At 38.7% G+C, this 18,295-nt stretch overlaps 1 protein-coding gene across 2 annotated transcripts; it reads left to right on the top strand.

The window, feature by feature from the left end:
• Nucleotides 1-216: 216 nt before the first annotated feature.
• Nucleotides 217-13,811, top strand: LOC139851377 (UDP-galactose/UDP-glucose transporter 2-like). 2 transcript variants are annotated; one of them, XM_071840405.1, is made up of 7 exons: nt 218-633; nt 2,098-2,126; nt 2,242-2,443; nt 9,571-9,813; nt 9,936-10,037; nt 12,976-13,083; nt 13,375-13,811. In XM_071840405.1, exons 1-7 carry the CDS (start codon nt 505-507, stop codon nt 13,606-13,608), a joined length of 1,047 nt encoding a protein of 348 aa, XP_071696506.1. In that variant the 5' UTR covers nt 218-504; the 3' UTR covers nt 13,609-13,811. The 2 variants fall into 2 exon arrangements, with proteins under 2 accessions (XP_071696507.1, XP_071696506.1); XM_071840406.1 differs by lacking the exon at nt 12,976-13,083 and having other exon boundaries at nt 217-633.
• The last annotated feature ends 4,484 nt before the right edge of the window (nt 13,812-18,295 follow it).

The raw sequence follows: 18,295 nt of genomic DNA, 5'->3' as shown, positions 1-18,295 counted from the left end.
TGCTATTGCTAGAGGTGTGGGGGCCCAGATTGTCTCTAGGCTCCCCACTAATTTTTTGTAAGTTTTAATACTTTTAAGTTTATTATTATAATAATAATAATAATAATAATAATAATAATAATAATAAGGTATGAAAACCAACAAACGAGTTACTACAGTACAATATTTTATGTTTTCCACTTTTTTTTTTCCCTTTAATAGAAAAAAAAAACCCAATTGAAGTCTCCTAAATATGCACACCCCTTCTCTTCTCCAAAACCCAAAGCCTGTAAATCACTCTTTTTTCCTCTCTCTTTAATAAATACTATATAACCCTTTATGTTTCATGTGTTACAGCGATACATGTTTAGCGTGATTGAACCGATACGCTCCCTTTAATCAATCCCTAAAATCAACATGCACAAAACCCAGTTGATCAATATAAATATCTTCATATGAAATTCATTCCTGTTCTTCACTATTGTCATTAAAGTTATTATCTTTTTTAACAAGTTTTCATAAAAAATGAAGAACAACGAAGAACAATCAAGATCTCTGTTTGGTATTTCACTCTCTGATCGTCCTATGTGGCAGCAATTTCTCATTTGTACTTCTGGGTTTTTCTTTGGTTATCTTGTTAATGGTGTTTGTGAGGTAATTCTGTTATACCCTTTGGTTAATCTTGAAAAAATTAGGGCTTTTTTTGAATAAATTAACAATCTTTTTAGCTAGATGCTTTAGTTCTGTAATAAATTAGTAAACCCATGTGTAAGTTATTGAATTTGTTTAAGAATAGTGTGGTATTAAAACACCCATGAATTTAAGTTGCTAAATTTTTTCAAGAATAGGGTGTTTCTGAAAAAAACAGAAAAGAAAAAAAAACAGAAAACTATATTTGATTAGTTAAAGTTTTAAAGATTTGGTGTTTCTTGAAGAAACCATGATAATTTAGCTGATATTCTATTTGGATATTATTTTTTTATACAGAAAAGTAAAATTCCATGTAAACAGAACAAGCTAAGTATTAATTAAATATATTTCTATTGGTTACAAATTAATCTTAAAATATTGATGACGTTTAAGGCTTGCATGCAAAGACTTTATGGAATTTGCCTGCAGAAATTAAGATGATAGTAAAGTAAAGCTTTATTGACTCTTTCTTTAATCTAATTGCTTACTTTTTCCGAAATGTGTGTGTTTTTTAATAGTAGTCATTTTTGTAAAAAAGTTAAAAGAGTCGATGGCCTTGATTTTTATGTGAATCCTAAGTGGGTCCTACTTAGCATATCACAAATTGATTTTCATATCAATTTGCTAATAACTATGGAATATGGAATAATCCTTGCTTCAGTTGCTTGTTTGTTGCTTAAACTTTTTTGGATGATAATATCATCTTCTTTGTTTGAGTTTGATTTTTTTTTTTCCTTTTATAGTAAAGATATAATATATTACATATTAATATTATTAATAACTAACCTCGTTAATTATTATTAATAAATGAAATTTGACCCTAATAAGTTTTTAGGCGGAGGATATTGTAAATTTGTAACGTACATTAAGTTCCCATAAATCTCTCCAAATTATGTTTGACTCGGATTATGGATGTGTTTTGATGTTGAATAGTAAAAGTAAATAGTCAAATAGTCCATATGGTCAAAAGTACAAATTTTGCTGCTAGGAGTATAAGTTAAAGACTTATTGTGCAGTGGAGGGAAAGAATCTTTATATATTTGGAATTTTGTGCATGTGCTCCTCAACAATAAACTCCATTTATCAAGTAATTTGCCTTTTGCATTCTTAAGAAATCTTTAATCTTGATGTTTGTGTTGTTAATTTGACCCTGAAAACAAGGGTCATTGTTTGAGTTTAATTATCCTAACTCTCAAACTTGGTGATGTACATTTAATTTAAATCAACATAATTCCTTAGTTTTTATTTTTTGTGTAGTCAAGAGTCAAGACATGTCTAAAATTCTATGTAGCACAATGTTGATGTTAATCCTCTGCATGTGATATGCAAAGATCAAATTTATATCATTGACCGCCATAAGTCAAAATTGTTTTTATGGTTTTTGAGTAATGCCATTACTTGACATTATGGTTGTTTTTCTCCTTTCAGGAATATGTATATAATCGGCTAAAATTCAGGTTTGTTTTACATCTCATGAGGAATTTAAGCGTTCTTTATAAGGTTAAGGTTTGCAAATCTTATGATTATGCATAACAAAAAGGTTAACTCTCTGAATTTTATTGTTTCGTGTAGTTACGGCTGGTATTTTACCTTCATTCAAGGATGGGTTTACATTGCTTTAATTTACTTACAAGGTTTCACCACCAAGCAAATGGTGAACCCATGGAAGACGTACGTAAAGCTTTCGGCTGTTCTCATGGGTTCTAATGGTCTCACCAAAGGCTCTTTGGCTTGGCTCAATTACCCTGCTCAATTAATGTTTAAATCCACCAAGGTAAAAAAATTGATCTCGTTCCTTCGTATTGTTTTCAGGGGCGGAGCCAGGATTTTTAATCGCTGGTGGCACAAATTTCAAGCCTATTATAAACGATTCAAAAATCGGTATAATAGCATACGATAAAACTATAAACAAATGAACAATTAAGCAAGCCTAATATAGTAATATACATTGTATAACAACAGTATTGAATCTTACAAAATTTTCAAGTTTTAACTCTCAAGTTAAACTATTTCTAAAGTCACTAAATTAAATTATAATTAGATTTGTGTTAACTTGGTAAATAAATTATAAAAACTTATAGCACCTAACTGAAATAAGCAAGTAGGAGTAGTATCTAACATTGCACAAAAATGATAAATATGTGAGAGTGCCCCATGATTATAAAGTTCACGTGGAGATTTTACGGAAATAGTGGGTGCATGAATGCTTACTAATGCCTATTGTTGTATAAATTAGATACATGTTGAACTTATATCACGATCGGCATTGGGGGCACGTGCTACCATAAGGTAAATCATGCCTCCGCCCCTGATTGTTTTGTGGGTCATAAAGTTTAATGCCATATTACCCTTAGGCTGTTGTTAAGGTGCTTAAATATCTTGTAAATTTGAATAATTGCTTCTAAAAAAGTCAATATTAATGCGATTAAAATGATGAGAGGTGAGAGAGTGAAAGCAACGGTTCATGGCACTCAAAGGGACACGGCGGCGGCTGACGACAAATACAACGGCAGAGACTACGGGTATCGACGGACGGGGTTCTTCGGCAACAATGTGACTTCGTTTCTGATTTTCAATTTCCCCTTAACGTGGATGATAACAGACCTATGGAGAATGTTCAAGAGATATGGTTCGGTACGGGATGTCTATATCGCAAGGAAAACACTAAAGAATGGTCAACGTTTCGGGTTTGTAAGGTTTGAAGGCATTCGAGATCCGGAGGCGTTTGCAAAGAAACTCAGCACTATCCTCATCGGTGATGTTCCTATCAAAGCTTATAGGGCCATCAACGAAAAAGGGCAGAAAACAAACGAGTCAGAAAACTACAATTACCACACCTCCCATTATGGTAACAAAAGGAATGAAGATAAGTACACAGAAAAGAGGTGCAGATGGAATGATTCCTTTAGAGATGGGAGGGGGTTCAGCGAGGTGGTCGGAAGTGCTGTCAAGAAGAACAAAACAATACCTCCAGCAAAATATTACACACACCAAACAGGGAATGGAATCCCAGACAACCGAACAGACAACCGAACGATTCAGATTCAAGAAGCCAATTTAAATGTTGAGCTATTGAAAAAAGGACTTATTGGTGAAGCAAAAGACATGGACATTCTTCAACGAATACAACAGGTACTGGAGGAGGGGGGTCTGAACAATTTCTCTATTAAATATTTAGGCGGACTGGAAATTATGCTTTTATTCGAAAGTCGCAACTCGGTTGAAAACATTTTGAACGATAAAGACCATTGGATACGAAGATGGATCACAAATGTTCGTGACTGGAAACCTTCTTATGTCTCTCCTGGGAGACTTACATGGCTAAACATATACGGTGTACCGGTAACATGTTGGAACATCTCAATGTTCAAACAAATTGCTTCTTGGTGGGGACCGATTCTTGACACAAGGAACTGTGAGATACAAAACCAAAATCAGAATTTAATTGCAGGGTGTGTTCTTATAAAAAAGAGGGTACACAATTTCATCAATAATCAAGTTATGCTCAAGGTAGATTCAACCATTGTATATGCACATGTCTTAGAGGAAGGAGGTGATATAGTGGAACTCGATCTAAGCATGGAGGAAAACAACAGTGATTGGTCTTCGCCTCTGTATAGTGACACCGAGATTTTTTCCGACGAGGAATCCATACCGGAAGTAGAAATTCCGGCCAAATTCAGGTCCGGAATAGTTGAAGACGAAGGGTCTAAATGCATGGAAACACGAGAGGAATTCAAAAATAATAATGATGGGTACACGAATTCCAAAAATAATTGTAGCAGTGGAAACCGGCACAATGATGTTCCTGGAAATAATGGTGGGTCCAAGCATATGGAAAAGGTAAACTCTAACGACTTTAATCCCATACTCAATTCTGTTGGACCCAATGTATCAACAAGCCCAACTCCTTGTATCCCTGACCCCAATACTACCCATGACAATATCTCCTCTAAGGCCCATACGCACAGCCCACCTCCACCCCAACCAACTCTTCCCCCTAGCCCAAGTAAAAGCCCTGTTTTAAACCCACATAATATTTCCTGTAAACGAAACTGCACCTATAACCCACAAACGTGCCCTCCTGCTTGCAATATTGGCAGCCACTATCCTTTACCACCTTCACATAAACTTGATGATCCTCTTTCCCCATTACCTTCAAACCTCCCGAATCCTTCGACACCTACCAATCTAACCAAACTCAACGCTTCTAAAGTTCATCCTGTTAGGCCCCACAGCCCAAAAACTAGCCCTATTCGTGTCTTCAAAATTTTTGACTCACCCAACCTTCGTAATGATGGAATCTCAAATGCCCCAAACTCGTTGAACCATGATAATATCAACCCTAACCCCAACCCTTTTTATTCACACACCCTTCCACATCTGTCACCTGCAAAATCTAAACAACAAAAAAACAAACATAAAATTTCGTCTTTTCCCTCAGCCTCTTCGCAACCTATCCCCTTAAACCTTGCCAAGTCGTCCAACAGAACAAATGTTCCCAAGTTATCCGATGCAACTGTAAGGCCTATCCAAAAATCCCCACGAGCAGGCCTTTCAAGGAATACCTGTAATGACACCCAAAGCATGCGGACCAAAAATCGCAGTGAAAAAGGACAGAAAAATCAGGTCTGGAACGGTATTAGGAGTTGGAAATCTTCTTCTCGAATTCTTCATGCAAAATACAAAGCTCGTACTCCTAACAACATCATCATCAATCAAAAGTCTAAACACGTCAAGGTCAAAACCAAATTAAAATCCAAATCCCACTTATCTGGCAGAACCTCAAAGCTAAACTCCGAGAGCAGTGTTGGATTAAAAGAGTTTGGGGAAAAGCTAGGAGTACGTTGGGATTCCACATCCCAATAACTCATCCCCCCCTCAACCTCGTATGTCTCTTTACACTTATGAAGATTCTGTCATGGAACATCAGGAGCTTCGGTAGAGATGAATTCTCGGACAACAGGTACAACGTGTTTAGAAAAATACGCTCCTCTGAGCAACCCGGAGTTGTATTAGTGCAAGAAACTAAATGTGGCGAAGTCACCGATAACTTCATTGAGTTCATATGGGGTGGCCCAAATTTTGAGTTTGTTCAAAAACCAAAAATCAGTAAATCTGGTGGGTTGTTCATCATTTGGGATCCTAGTGTGTTCAAAGTTAATCAAGCCGTAGTAAAAGATTTTTTTCTCGCAATCAAAGGGAATTGGATTGGAAAAGAAGTGGAAACGGTTATAGTCAACGTATATGGTCCACATAATGATTCAGACAAAAGGAAATTTTGGGAAAGTCTGGAATCTCTGATGGAATATCGCGAAGCGGCATGGGTTATTGGTGGGGATTTCAACGAGGTTCGCAATAGCATTGAAAGGCAAAACTGCGTTTTTAACAGTAGAAGAGCAAAACTCTTCAACGATTTCATCGAAAAAATGGAACTCATCGAAGTACCTCTTGTCAGGAAGAAATTCACTAGAATAAGTGATAACGGTGCTAAACTAAGCAAACTTGACCGATTTTTGGCATCAGATAATTTTCTCAGCATGTGGGAGGATATCTCAGTGGTAGCCTTAGATCGAAATACATCAGATCATTGTCCTATTCTCCTTAGGGACAAAAATGATGATTACGGCCCGAAACCTTTCAAGGTGTTTGATGTTTGGTTCGAAGAAAAAGATGTCGAGAAGTTGATCATTGACGCATGGTATGCCCCGGTGAGTAGCTCGAATAAAGACTGCAGGTTTAGGGACAAACTGAAGAATGTAAAAGAGATGTTGCGAACGTGGAGTAAAACAAGGTATGGATCCTTAGATATGGATATCGATAATGCTAAGAGTGAATATTTGGAGTGGGAAAAACAAGCAGATCAGAGGGTTTTGAATAGTGTTGAACGCGGCTCATGGATGGAGGCAAGAAGGAACTGGATCAAATTGGATCACACGAAAGCTCAAATGCTAAAACAAAAATCTAAACTCAAATGGGCAGCGGAAGGGGACGACAATACTAGATTCTTCCATTCATCTATTCGTCGTAACCTTAACAAAACAATGATCAGAGGGCTATGTATTGATGGTATTTGGCAGGAGGATCCAGAGGTAGTAAAAGCTGAAATTTTTAAGTATTACAGCTCTCTTTTTGATAATCAGAGCACGAGCAACCCGATAGCAGATGGGCTTCGAGATTTGAACTTTAGTGTTTTAAGTCCTTTAGATGCAAATAGACTCGAGTGGGCTTTCTCTGAAGATGAGATCTGGGCCGCAATAAACGACTGCAGTGACTTAAAGGCCCCTGGGCCCGACGGTTTTAATCTCAAATTTTACAAGAAGTTCTGGTGGCTCATTAAAGATGATCTAATAGCCGCAATCGATTGGTTCTGGGAAAAAAGATTGATTTCAAAGGGATGCAACGCTTCTTTCCTCACTCTCATTCCGAAAAAAAATTGCCCGATGGGTTTAGGGGACTACCGCCCGATTAGCTTAATCGGAAGTTTTTATAAAGTGATCGCAAAATTGCTTGCAAATCGATTGAAAAAAGTGGTTCCAAAGCTTGTGGGTAGTGAACAAAGCGCTTTTTCCAAAGGGCGGTTTATCCTGGATAGCATTTTAGTCGCAAATGAGGTAGTGGATGATTTGAAAGCTCGCAAGAGAAAAAGTTTAGTTTTTAAGGCGGATTTTGAAAAAGCTTTTGATAGCATTAACCGCAAGTATCTTCTTGGTATTCTTAAGTTGATGGGATTTGGAGATACATGGATTGCTTGGATGGACACTTGCCTAAACTCGGCCACAGTTTCTATACTTGTTAACGGGTCCCCGACCAAAGAATTCATGTTAAAAAGGGGCGTTCGTCAAGGAGACCCGTTATCTCCTTATCTATTTATTCTTGCTTCCGAGGGTTTAAGCCTATTATTGAAAAGTGCAATCGAAAAAAATATCTTGAAAGGAGTGAAAGTCGGTAGTGATGAAGTGGTTGTTTCGCATCTCCAATACGCCGACGACACCATTCTATTTGGAGAATGGAGTAGGCGGAACCTTCAAAATCTTATGAAAATTATTCAATGTTTTGAAAAGGTCTCGGGGCTCAAAGTGAATCTCTCAAAAAGTTGTCTTTATGGGGTAGGCGTAAACTCGGAAGCAACTCAAGAGCTTGCGGATATAATTGGTTGCAATGCCGGAAATTTTCCTATGACTTATCTCGGGCTCCCAATCGGACAACGAATGAACAAAATCAAAGAATGGGAACCTTATATTGAAAAGTGTCGGGCAAGGTTAGCGGAATGGAAATCAAAATCGATGTCATTTGGTGGTCGTCTTACTCTCATCAAGTCGGTACTTAGTAGTCTCCCGTTGTACGCTTTCTCCCTATTCTGTGCTCCGGCGGGTGTCATCAACTTGTTGGAAGGTATGCGTCGTAAATTTTTTTGGGGCGGGTCGGGTGAGTGCAATAAACTATCGTGGGTTAGTTGGGACATTATTCTCTCCTCATATGAGAAGGGCGGGTTTAGTATCGGCTCACTTAAAGCTAAAAACCTAGCTTTATTGGGCAAATGGTGGTGGCGCTTTCGATTGGAAGATAATGCATTTTGGGTCAAGATTATCAAGAGCATTTATGGGCGGGATGGGGGGTTGGGTTTTACTTCTTCTCATGTTGATGCAGGTAACAAAACATTATGGGGAGGGATATTAGGTTTAGACAAAGCCTTTCAAAAGTGGAACATCAACTTTGCTTCATCTTTCGTGAAGAATATAGGCAATGGGAACGACACTTATTTTTGGAAAGATCGGTGGTGCGGTAATATGGCTTTCTGTGACAAATACTCGAGATTATATAGATTGGATGCAAATCAAAATTCTTTGGTTGCTGATCGTCTATGGAGTGTTGGGACTTCGAAAGTGTTAAATGGTCAGTGGACTAGAGAACCGACTGGAAGAACTCGAAATGAATTAGCTCAGCTTGAGACGGAGCTGAGTAATCTCAGAGGTACAAACAACCAATCAGACTCTTGGTCATGGTCGCTAAACAATAGTGGTATCTACTCGGTCTACGCTTGTTCGATGTTGTTAAACAATCTGATGCTGCATAATCAGTCTCTAGGTTCGGCAACCATGCGAAATACTTTCCTTCCACATAAAGTAGGTATTTTCGTATGGAGGTTGAAGCTAGGGAGACTTCCGGTCCGAGTGGAGTTAGATAAGCGGGGTATAGAACTCGACTCGGTCCTATGTCCCAATTGCAAAAGTGAGACGGAGTCGATCGAGCATATGATTCTAAACTGTCAAAAGGTGAAGGAAGTTTAGGTCAAAATTTTCAAATGGTGCAATATGGGTGACATTAGCTATTCGGGATCAGTAGATATGTTCAATGGAAATGGGTCACTTTCGAATCAAATAATCTCTAAGGTGTGGCAAGCAATCGAATGGGTAACGGGCTATGTAATTTGGAATAGGAGAAACGCAAAGACTTTTGAAAACAAAGAGTGGAACGTTCCAACGGTAGTGAACGAGATTCAATCAATGAGTTTTCTTTGGATCTCAACGCGCTGCAAAAGTGTAAACTTCGACTGGGCTCAATGGCTGCTTAATCCTCTAACCTTCGATGCTCAGGGTTAACAAATTTGGATCTAGTCTAGCTCTATTCCTTTTGTGTTCTCGTGTGTTAAAGCTTCTCCATATTGTATAGTTTAGAGCTTGTATGATCTCCATGCATGCATCTCTTCTTGTACTCTTAACTGATAATAATAATAATAATAAATTTTTGCCTTTCAAAAAAAAAAAAAAAAGTCAATATTAACTGTTATTTACAATACACTTATGCATGTTAACGACAGCCTTAAAAGGCTGTCGTTAGAAAAATCCTATTATTAATCACATTGTGAATTTTGGTTGAATTTTAACGCAAATGTGGCAGGTTCTTCCGGTGATGGTCATGGGAGCATTTATTCCCGGATTAAGACGAAAATACCCTCCTCATGAATACGTGTCTGCGTTACTTTTGGTAGCGGGTTTAATATTATTCACGCTTGCGGACGCAAATACTTCACCAAATTTTAGCATTCTCGGTGTTGTGATGGTTTCTGGTGCGTTGATCATGGATTCATTTCTTGGGAATTTTCAAGAAGCTATTTTTACCATGAATCCTGATACCACACAGGTGATTTGCGTGTGACTTAATATGTTCTTCGTTTAAAGGGGTGCGAATAAAGTTAAAAGTATTTAAAAGATGACTAATTTTTTTCTTGTTTTTGTTTTAAAAATATTGGCTTTCTTGTGCAGATGGAGATGCTATTTTGTTCAACTGTTGTGGGTTTGCCTTTTTTGATTCCTCCAATGCTTTTAACAGGGGAACTGTTCAAAGCGTGGGATTCGTGTTGGCAGGTGAAGTTTCTTTTGCTTATCTCCTTAAAATGATTAGAGATTATTAGAGATTTTCTATATTAAATTATTTGTGTTGTTGTCGTTGTAAATTTTATATTGCCTATCAAACATGTTTGGGATTTGAGACCAAAACTAATAAGTTTGGCCTAAAAGTTTGATGCTGAAAAGGTTGAATTTGTATTTGTCGCAATGGTGTTAGAGTGCTCCCAATGGTGACAGGATGTCTTCCAGGACTAACCAACCATTCAGCACTACATCAGCACCTCCATCTCACTTCCTTCCCAGGACTAAACCCAAGACTAAACACTCCCAACAAAGACGCTCCTCCTTCCATTTTTTTTATTTTATTTTTGAATTATTTTATATTATCAAATAATTATTAATATTTATATGATAAATTTAAAATAAAAAACATAAAACTACCATTTCATTAAAATTAAAAAAAATACAATAATTAAAATTTAAAACATTACGACAATTTAAAATTAAAAGATTACGACAATTAAAAAAAAAATACTAGAAAGCTAAATAATCAAACTACTCCTCGTCGTCGTCCAAGTTTTGCAATTTCTTCGCATATTTTTTCTTAATTTTGTCTCGAGCAAGCATTAGCATATCTTATTCATCGGGAGGCAAATCTCGTGACACCGGTTTGGAAAGAAGCTTCAACCCTTTAAACATAGTCCGCATGCTGCTATCATCTTGTAGCTTTTTCATGGTTTGATTCGCCACATCTTGTGAAGCTTGGACCGATTGAGCAATTTTAAAGCGAACTTCATCGGAAGACATACGGCTCGCGGCATCGGATGAGTAAGAGTCCCTTTGACTTTTAGCTCGACTTGGAGGACGTCGGATTGGGTCGGTATCCTTTAACAAATTTTCCATTTGGGTTGGGTCGGGGTGCATGCTTGTGTTCGGGTTGGAACTTCCCTCGGTTTGATCATTAATTGGTATATGATCGGGTTCTTTTCGTTTGTTGCTACTCGAAATACTTTCGCCTTCTAAAAACTTCTGGTAATTCCTTAACACTCGCCACGCATCCTCAAACGCAAAGTGTCGTCCCTTTGTTTGCGCTTTGAAAGCCATTCGTGCCGCGGACATAATGTCGTCATTATTACAACCACTTTCCCACATTCTCTCGTATTTGTTGTAAATACCGATCCATATCTTGACATCCCTTTGCATTTTCGACCATTTTCCACTTATTTGATCCGGACGTCTTTTCACCGGGACAATCGAATTATATTGTCTTCGGACTTCTCCCGAAAATGAAGTATGACTTTGGTCGTTTCCGACACTTGGGTGTTCGGAAACAAATACAAAACGCTCGGCTAAAATTTTTGTCTCCAAGTCGGTCCACGCGGTCTTCGGACACCTCACTTTCTTTTCTACCACTTTTCCTTTTCCTTTTCCTTTCGGATCACTTTCGGGTTCGGGTTCGAGCTCGGGTTCGGATTCGGGTTCATTTTGGAGTGGTGTTTCGGGAACTTCTTCGTCGGACGATTCGTCAAGGAGACTTGGATAATAAGGTGTTTGTTTCGTTTGTTGTTGGTTCGGGTAGATTTTGAACATTTTGAGATAGTTGGTTCAGGTAGATTGGAACATTTTGAGATAGTTGGTTCGGGAAGAGTGGAACATTTTGAGATTGTTGGTTATGGTAGATCGGAACATTTTGAGATTGTTGTTGATGGACATTTCCGAACATACCCGCAAATGCATTAGTATTTGCAAAACGAGAAAACCCGGTAGTTTGTTGCGAGTTATCGAGTAGCATTTGCATCATATCTCGACTAATCGAATTTGGATCTTGAACTACCGGACGTTGTTTCGTTTTTCCTTTGTTTGGTGTTTTTTTGGAACTCATTTTTTTGGTGAAAGATGTGAGAAAAATTAATAAAAATTGAGAAGTAATATGAAAGTTGTGTGTAAAATGGGGTTGAGATGTGGAGTTTAAATAGAGTAAAAAAAGAAATATAAAAAAAAAAAAAGGAAAATAGCCGTTTGGAGCCGTTGGAGGCAAAAGAGCCGTTGGAGGCAAATAACGGGCAAAAATACCCAACTTTTTTCGCCCACAAATATGCTGAGAATAGTAAACCAACTGGACGAAATCGCCTGGGCGAGTGCTGGGCGGCGGTGGTGCCAACGGCGCCCAGGGTGGGCGAGTTTGGGCGGGTCTCCAGGACTAACCGTTGGGAGTGCTCTAACAATGGTTCTTTTTTAGTTGTAATAGGTGTTACAATGTTTATTGTATTCAAGGTTTAAAAAGACTCGAAACGGGGTCGAGACGGTCGGGACCTTAAAACGTCGAGGGGGTCGAGACGGACGTTGACTTTTATATATATAAATATATATACACAAATATTTTAAAGTCAAAAAACCTTTGTTGACCAGTTTGCACTATAATCGATTTTATCGTTAATATAATACAGAAAACTAACACTAATTACGTCAATTTTGACTGATTTGACCAACTTTTGATCGATTTTAACCGAAATTTTTACTTCTGACCAGCGTTGACCCGACTTTTCCCGCATTTGACCCGACTTTTGACCGTTGACCAACTTATTAGACGACAGACGGGGTCGAGACGGGCTAGTCACCAAAACGTCGCAACGGACGTGGTTTACAGCACTGGTTGTAGTTATCGAACATGTTTTTGGACCTGTTTATGTTTAATATTCTATGATTTTTTTACGAGTACGACACCTGTTTAATGTTACTAATGACTTATGAGGTATATACTTAGATTCCAAAAACGGATAACTTTGACCCAACTAGTCCAATTTTGTAATTTTCTAAAATGAAAATTGATATTTTACCCTGTTGCATACATATTGACATCGTTGTCACAATATTCTTTAATCAAATTCCACAACTTAAAACCTTGTTGGTATGACTGATGCCATCTTTGTGATGGTTTTTTGGTTCGTGTGCACAGCATCCGTACGTCTATGGTGTCTTAGTATTTGAAGCAATGGCAACATTCATCGGTCAAGTCTCCGTTCTTTCCCTCATTGCAATATTTGGAGCTGCCACCACTGCAATGGTACACTCCTTCAAAAATTACTTTGAAATTTCAAATGTTTGATAGCATACTTTATTCTGATTCGGATACTCTTTCTGGTATATGGGTCGGGTACGTGGATTTGTACCTAAAACCGTCCCCGGACCCGAAGCCGCAAATAATTTCAATCCATCTCTATACCTTGCCTAGACCTGGACGCGGCCCAAAAATGCCGGGTTTCGATTTCCCGTCGGGTACGGGTATTTTTACCATCCCTATGCATCATCTGTAGTACTAAATGCTTATGAAGTTGTGTGTAATGACATTTGATAGATAACAACGGCTAGAAAAGCGGTGACGTTGCTGCTATCTTACTTGATCTTCACAAAGCCATTAACGGAGCAACACGGGACCGGTTTGATTCTGATATCAATGGGAATTATACTGAAAATGATACCGGAGAACAAACCAGCCCCAAGAATGGTTCAGAAGATGAAAGACTTGTCTTCAAGTAAAGACGAAAACCGAAGAAATGAAGAGGAAGAAGAGAAGAGACCTTTGGTTTAATCATATCATTATTTATTATTTATTACTTGTTATTTTAATTTATTTTTATGTTTGTGAAATGACTAAAAAAATTATTCTGTTTATAACTTTTGGAAGTGGTTGGTTTGTGGGCATGAACTATAACTAGCGTTTCTTGGGTAAGTTAGCATACAAGTCCACAACAATAAAACTTGTATATCTACATGTAGTTATTTTTCTTTCAAGTACTTTTGTTTAGTTTTATTGTCAACTTTAGTGCCAAACTAGTAAAATGGGCCCGCGCGATGCCGCGGGTCCTTTGGGTTGCGTATTCATAGTTAACGTAGCGTTATGTATTTACAGAAGTAAAAACGTTTTGCTACGGGTGTTTTTAGATATGTAGCGACCCGACAAAATCGTCATTGACGGCGCCGTCTACTTAGGTCCCGTTACGTGGTCATAAGTCTTTAAAACGACGTTTGACCAAAAGTATGTCGCATTCATTTCAAAAGTAAAGATGTTTCAAGGTTTACAAGGTAGTTCGACAACTAGTTACATAACAAAGTTTAAAGTACAATTTAAACATATGCGACACAAATGAAAGTAGCCAAAAGACGCTCCATGTATGCATGTTTACTCGACATCCAAGCAAGTATCAAAAGTAATGAGCGGAAGCATGTATCACACAAATGTTCAAGGACCTGAGAAAAACATAGAAATCTGTCAACGAAAACGTTGGTGAAATCATAGGTTTGAGTAAGTAAGTACAAGTGAACCACAAGAATTGCAACAATGATATAATAGTAATACATTCCAAAAGTTTGTTTCACGAGCACCCAATTATCAATGCTTAACATTCCTTCCATAGAACCCCATCACAATAGTGTTAGAACATACACTGTTTCTCGAAAATATATTTCATTCGTAAACGGTAGCGAACCGTTTGAATGAGGGTTTGTCAAACCCATATGGCCATATAACATAAGTTCTCGCTTACACCCGGCAAGTGTAACTAATGATAATCGAATTGAGGATTTTTGTTCAAACTCGTATGTAGAATGTTTGTTTTCCTGTACTTGTGTTCACTTAGTAAAAAGAAACGTTTATGTTTTCTCATCCCAAATGTAAGTGTAAATGAGTAAAAGTGGGACTATGATCTCACCTTGAGCGCAAGAGCAAATAAGTACTTCGACGAGTAACGTGTGCAAAGAACAATGCTAGTCTTGACCTAAACAAATAGGTTTTATCAATAACGATAGTCACGATTGGTCAAAGATGTTCAATTAGTCATATGGCTCGTTAAGACTCGATCATAATAGCATGTGATCAAATTGTCATGTTTCATGCAAGGTACAAGTATAAAAGCATGTTAGAACGATTGCACAAACATTTGGTTAAGTTTGATTAAAAGTCAACTTAGGTCGGGTCAAAGTCAACGAAAAAGTCAACACGTTCGGGTCGGGTCCCGAACTATTTTTCTGAGGTTTTTAATCATATATGAGCATGTTAGAACAAGTTACATGTGAATCGGAGGTCCATAGCATAGCAAACATTTTTCGTAAAATGACCAACGAAGACAGAAGCCTACCAGTGTATCTGGACGGCGTCCAAATTGTCTGGACGGCGTCCAGCTTTGAAGGCTGGGACGGCGTCCAAATATCTGGACGGCGTCCAGCTTTGAAATCTGGGACGGCGTCCAAGGATCTGGACGGCGTCCAGATTGGTATTCAAGTCTGATGCAGAAAACTTCTAAGTGCACGAACCAAAAACCAAACTAACACATTTTATGATCCGCAAACAACCAAAACATGTATCTTATATTATCGGAAAGGTATTTTGACGAGGAAAACATCTAAACACATTTCATCAATCACATTTACCTTTACAACAACCAAAATCACATTGAATGCTCAATCATTTAATGCATTCAAGTTCATAAATGCAAATCAATGATTCGGCAACCAATTTACATGAATGATATGCCGTCTCGAAGGTAATCAAGCATACAATACAACCTAATACTTACTAATAACATTTCATGTCATTCCAAGTATCAAAAGTCCATTTCACGTTCATCAAACCCTAACCCAATTTCACCAAAATCACTAATCAAGTTCATGAAGTTTTCTAAAGCAACCTACGCATCAAATTGAAGCTAGTGATACTAGAAACACATTTAATACTTGCACTTTATCATAACAACATTAAATCATCCAAAACTCAAAATCAAACACACACTATTCATGTTCATGCTAGTTACACTAAAACAACGAGATCGAGCATATAAATCATATATTCATGTTAGACTTGAACCATAGACACTAACTAACAACTTTATAAGTTAAAAACATCAAGAACACAAAATCTAGTGATTTTAGAAAGTTACCCAAATGTAATGAAATTAGTATGGAATCGAAGAGGAAGTTGCAAGGATTCCAAAAATGTAATTTGTTTTGCAAAACACCCGCTAGCTCGGATTTGGATGATGATTCTTGTTGGTGTTCTTTGAGAGAAAAGGAAGTAGTAAGAGATGAGGATGAAAATGAATGGATGAAAGGGGTTTGACCCTTTGACCTAGTCAAGGGTTTGATCCCTTGTCAAGTTTAGTCCCTCAACTTTCGTTCGGGTGCGTGAATTACCTAAACGAGATAATTTAAAACGCGTATCAACGGGAGATGTTTTAAACATATAACGGACTTTAAAATGAACAAACGGAAAGTAAACGGAAAAAGGCGGGATGTTACATTACCTACTCCTTAAAAGAAATTTCGTCCCGAAATTTAAGTAGGCGTAGCAGTCGTTGTTTCTTCCTCTGGACCTTGCATTTCCGAGTTTGCGAATAGATGAGGATATTTCCTTTGCATTTGATCTTGTCTTTCCCAAGTAAACGCGGGTCCCCTTTTGGCGTTCCAACGGACTTTGACAATTGGAATTCGGCTTTGTTTTAACGTTTTGACGGAGGTGTCCACAATTTCAACCGGTTCCTCCACTAAATGAAGTTTGTCATCAATGGTAAGCTCCTCGAGAGGAATGACGATATCGGGTTCGGCAAGGCACTTTTTCAAGTTGGATACATGGAAAGTAGGATGAACGGAGCTCAATTGAGGCGGAAGATCTAAACGATAAGCAACGGTTCCAACACACTCCAAGATTTCGAAAGGACCGATATTGTAACACCCTAGGAAAATCCAACATCGCCCACAGACATGAGTGATCATGGGATTATAAGGTAATACTCACGCTTAAATGACACAACGCGTTTTGGGATCACAGGCTGAGTAGAAGTGCGAGTACGTTGTGGTTAAGCGTGCTCGGGCGAGAGCACTACCAGGATGGGTGACCTCCTGGGAAAGTGCTTCTCGTGTGTGGTCGCCAAGAAAAAGCCGTGCGCCTGCGGGCAAAGCGGACAATATTGTGGTCATGTTAAGCTGGGGTGTTACAGAAAAAATTATTTGTCTGTCAGACAACCATGTAACCATGCCAGAACCCATCAGATGAGTTGGCAACGATCCTCTACCGAGCCATGGTCGAAACTCGAAACCATAGGCTATGTTAATCACGCTCTAGTTACATGGTCCTGATTCATCAACCAGACATGGGTTTCTGTCTTCTTAGGGTGTTACATTCACCCCCCTCAGGGACTCATCGTCCTCGATGAGGTTTGCCCCACCACCCCTAACGGCACATGAGTGGCTCTGATACCATTCTGTAACACCCCAGCTTAACATGACCACAATATTGTCCGCTTTGCCCGCAGGCGCACGGCTTTTTCTTGGAGACCACACACGAGAAGCACTTTCCCAGGAGGTCACCCATCCTGGTAGTGCTCTCGCCCGAGCACGCTTAACCACAACGTACTCGCACTTCTACTCAGCCTGTGATCCCAAAACGCGTTGTGTCATTTAAGCGTGAGTATTACCTTATAATCCCATGATCACTCATGTCTGTGGGCGATGTGGGATTTTCCTAGGGTGTTACAGATATACCGCGGATTTAGCTTCCCGCCTTTCCCGAAACGGATTACACCTTTCCAAGGTGCGACTTTTAACATTACGCGATCACCGACTTGAAATTCAAGATCGTTGCGCCGTTTGTCGGTATAGCTCTTTTGACGACTTCGGGCCGTCCTAAGCCTATCTCTGATTTGAACGATTTTCTTGGTTGTTTTATGAATGAGTTCGGGTCCGGTGATTTGTGTGTCGCCTACTTCGGCCCAACAAAGAGGTGAACGACATTTTCGGCCATATAAAGCGTCGAATGGTGTGGCGTTAATACTCGCGTGATAACTATTGTTGTAAGAGAACTCGGCGAGAGGTAAGTGCTTGTCCCAAGATTTTCCAAAATCAACCATGCAAGCTCGTAACATGTCCTTCAAGGTTTGAATTGTGCGTTCTCTTTGTCCATCGGTTTGAGGATGATATGCGATGCTCATGTCTAAACGCGTTCCCAACGCTTCTTGCAAGGTACGCCAAAATCTAGAAACAAAGCGGCCATCTCAGTCGGAGATAATCGATAAAGGTACACCGTGTCGGGCTACGATCTCCTTGATGTAAAGTTGTGCAAGTTTCTCCATTTTGTCCGTTTCTTTCATGGCGAAAAAATGTGCGGATTTGGTGAGACGGTCAACAATAACCCAAATGGTATCATAACCGCCCATCGTTTTTGGTAGTTTGGTGATAAAATCCATCGTTATCCTTTCCCACTTCCATTGCGGGATCTCGGGTTGTTG

Source organism: Rutidosis leptorrhynchoides, chromosome 6, assembly GCF_046630445.1.
Source record: "Rutidosis leptorrhynchoides isolate AG116_Rl617_1_P2 chromosome 6, CSIRO_AGI_Rlap_v1, whole genome shotgun sequence".
Classification (NCBI taxonomy): Eukaryota; Viridiplantae; Streptophyta; class Magnoliopsida; order Asterales; family Asteraceae; genus Rutidosis; species Rutidosis leptorrhynchoides.
The sequence above is the reverse complement of the archived record's forward strand: the minus strand, read 5'-3'. Positions and strand labels throughout refer to the sequence as shown.

Bases quoted from the DNA above. Each gene is read 5' to 3' on its own strand.
- LOC139851377 (XM_071840405.1), top strand. From the start codon at position 505: ATGAAGAACAACGAAGAACAATCAAGATCTCTGTTTGGTATTTCACTC. The intron at 2,444-9,570 runs GTAAAAAAATTG...CAAATGTGGCAG, and splicing joins TAATGTTTAAATCCACCAAG to GTTCTTCCGGTGATGGTCAT. The intron at 13,084-13,374 runs GTACACTCCTTC...GACATTTGATAG, and splicing joins GAGCTGCCACCACTGCAATG to ATAACAACGGCTAGAAAAGC.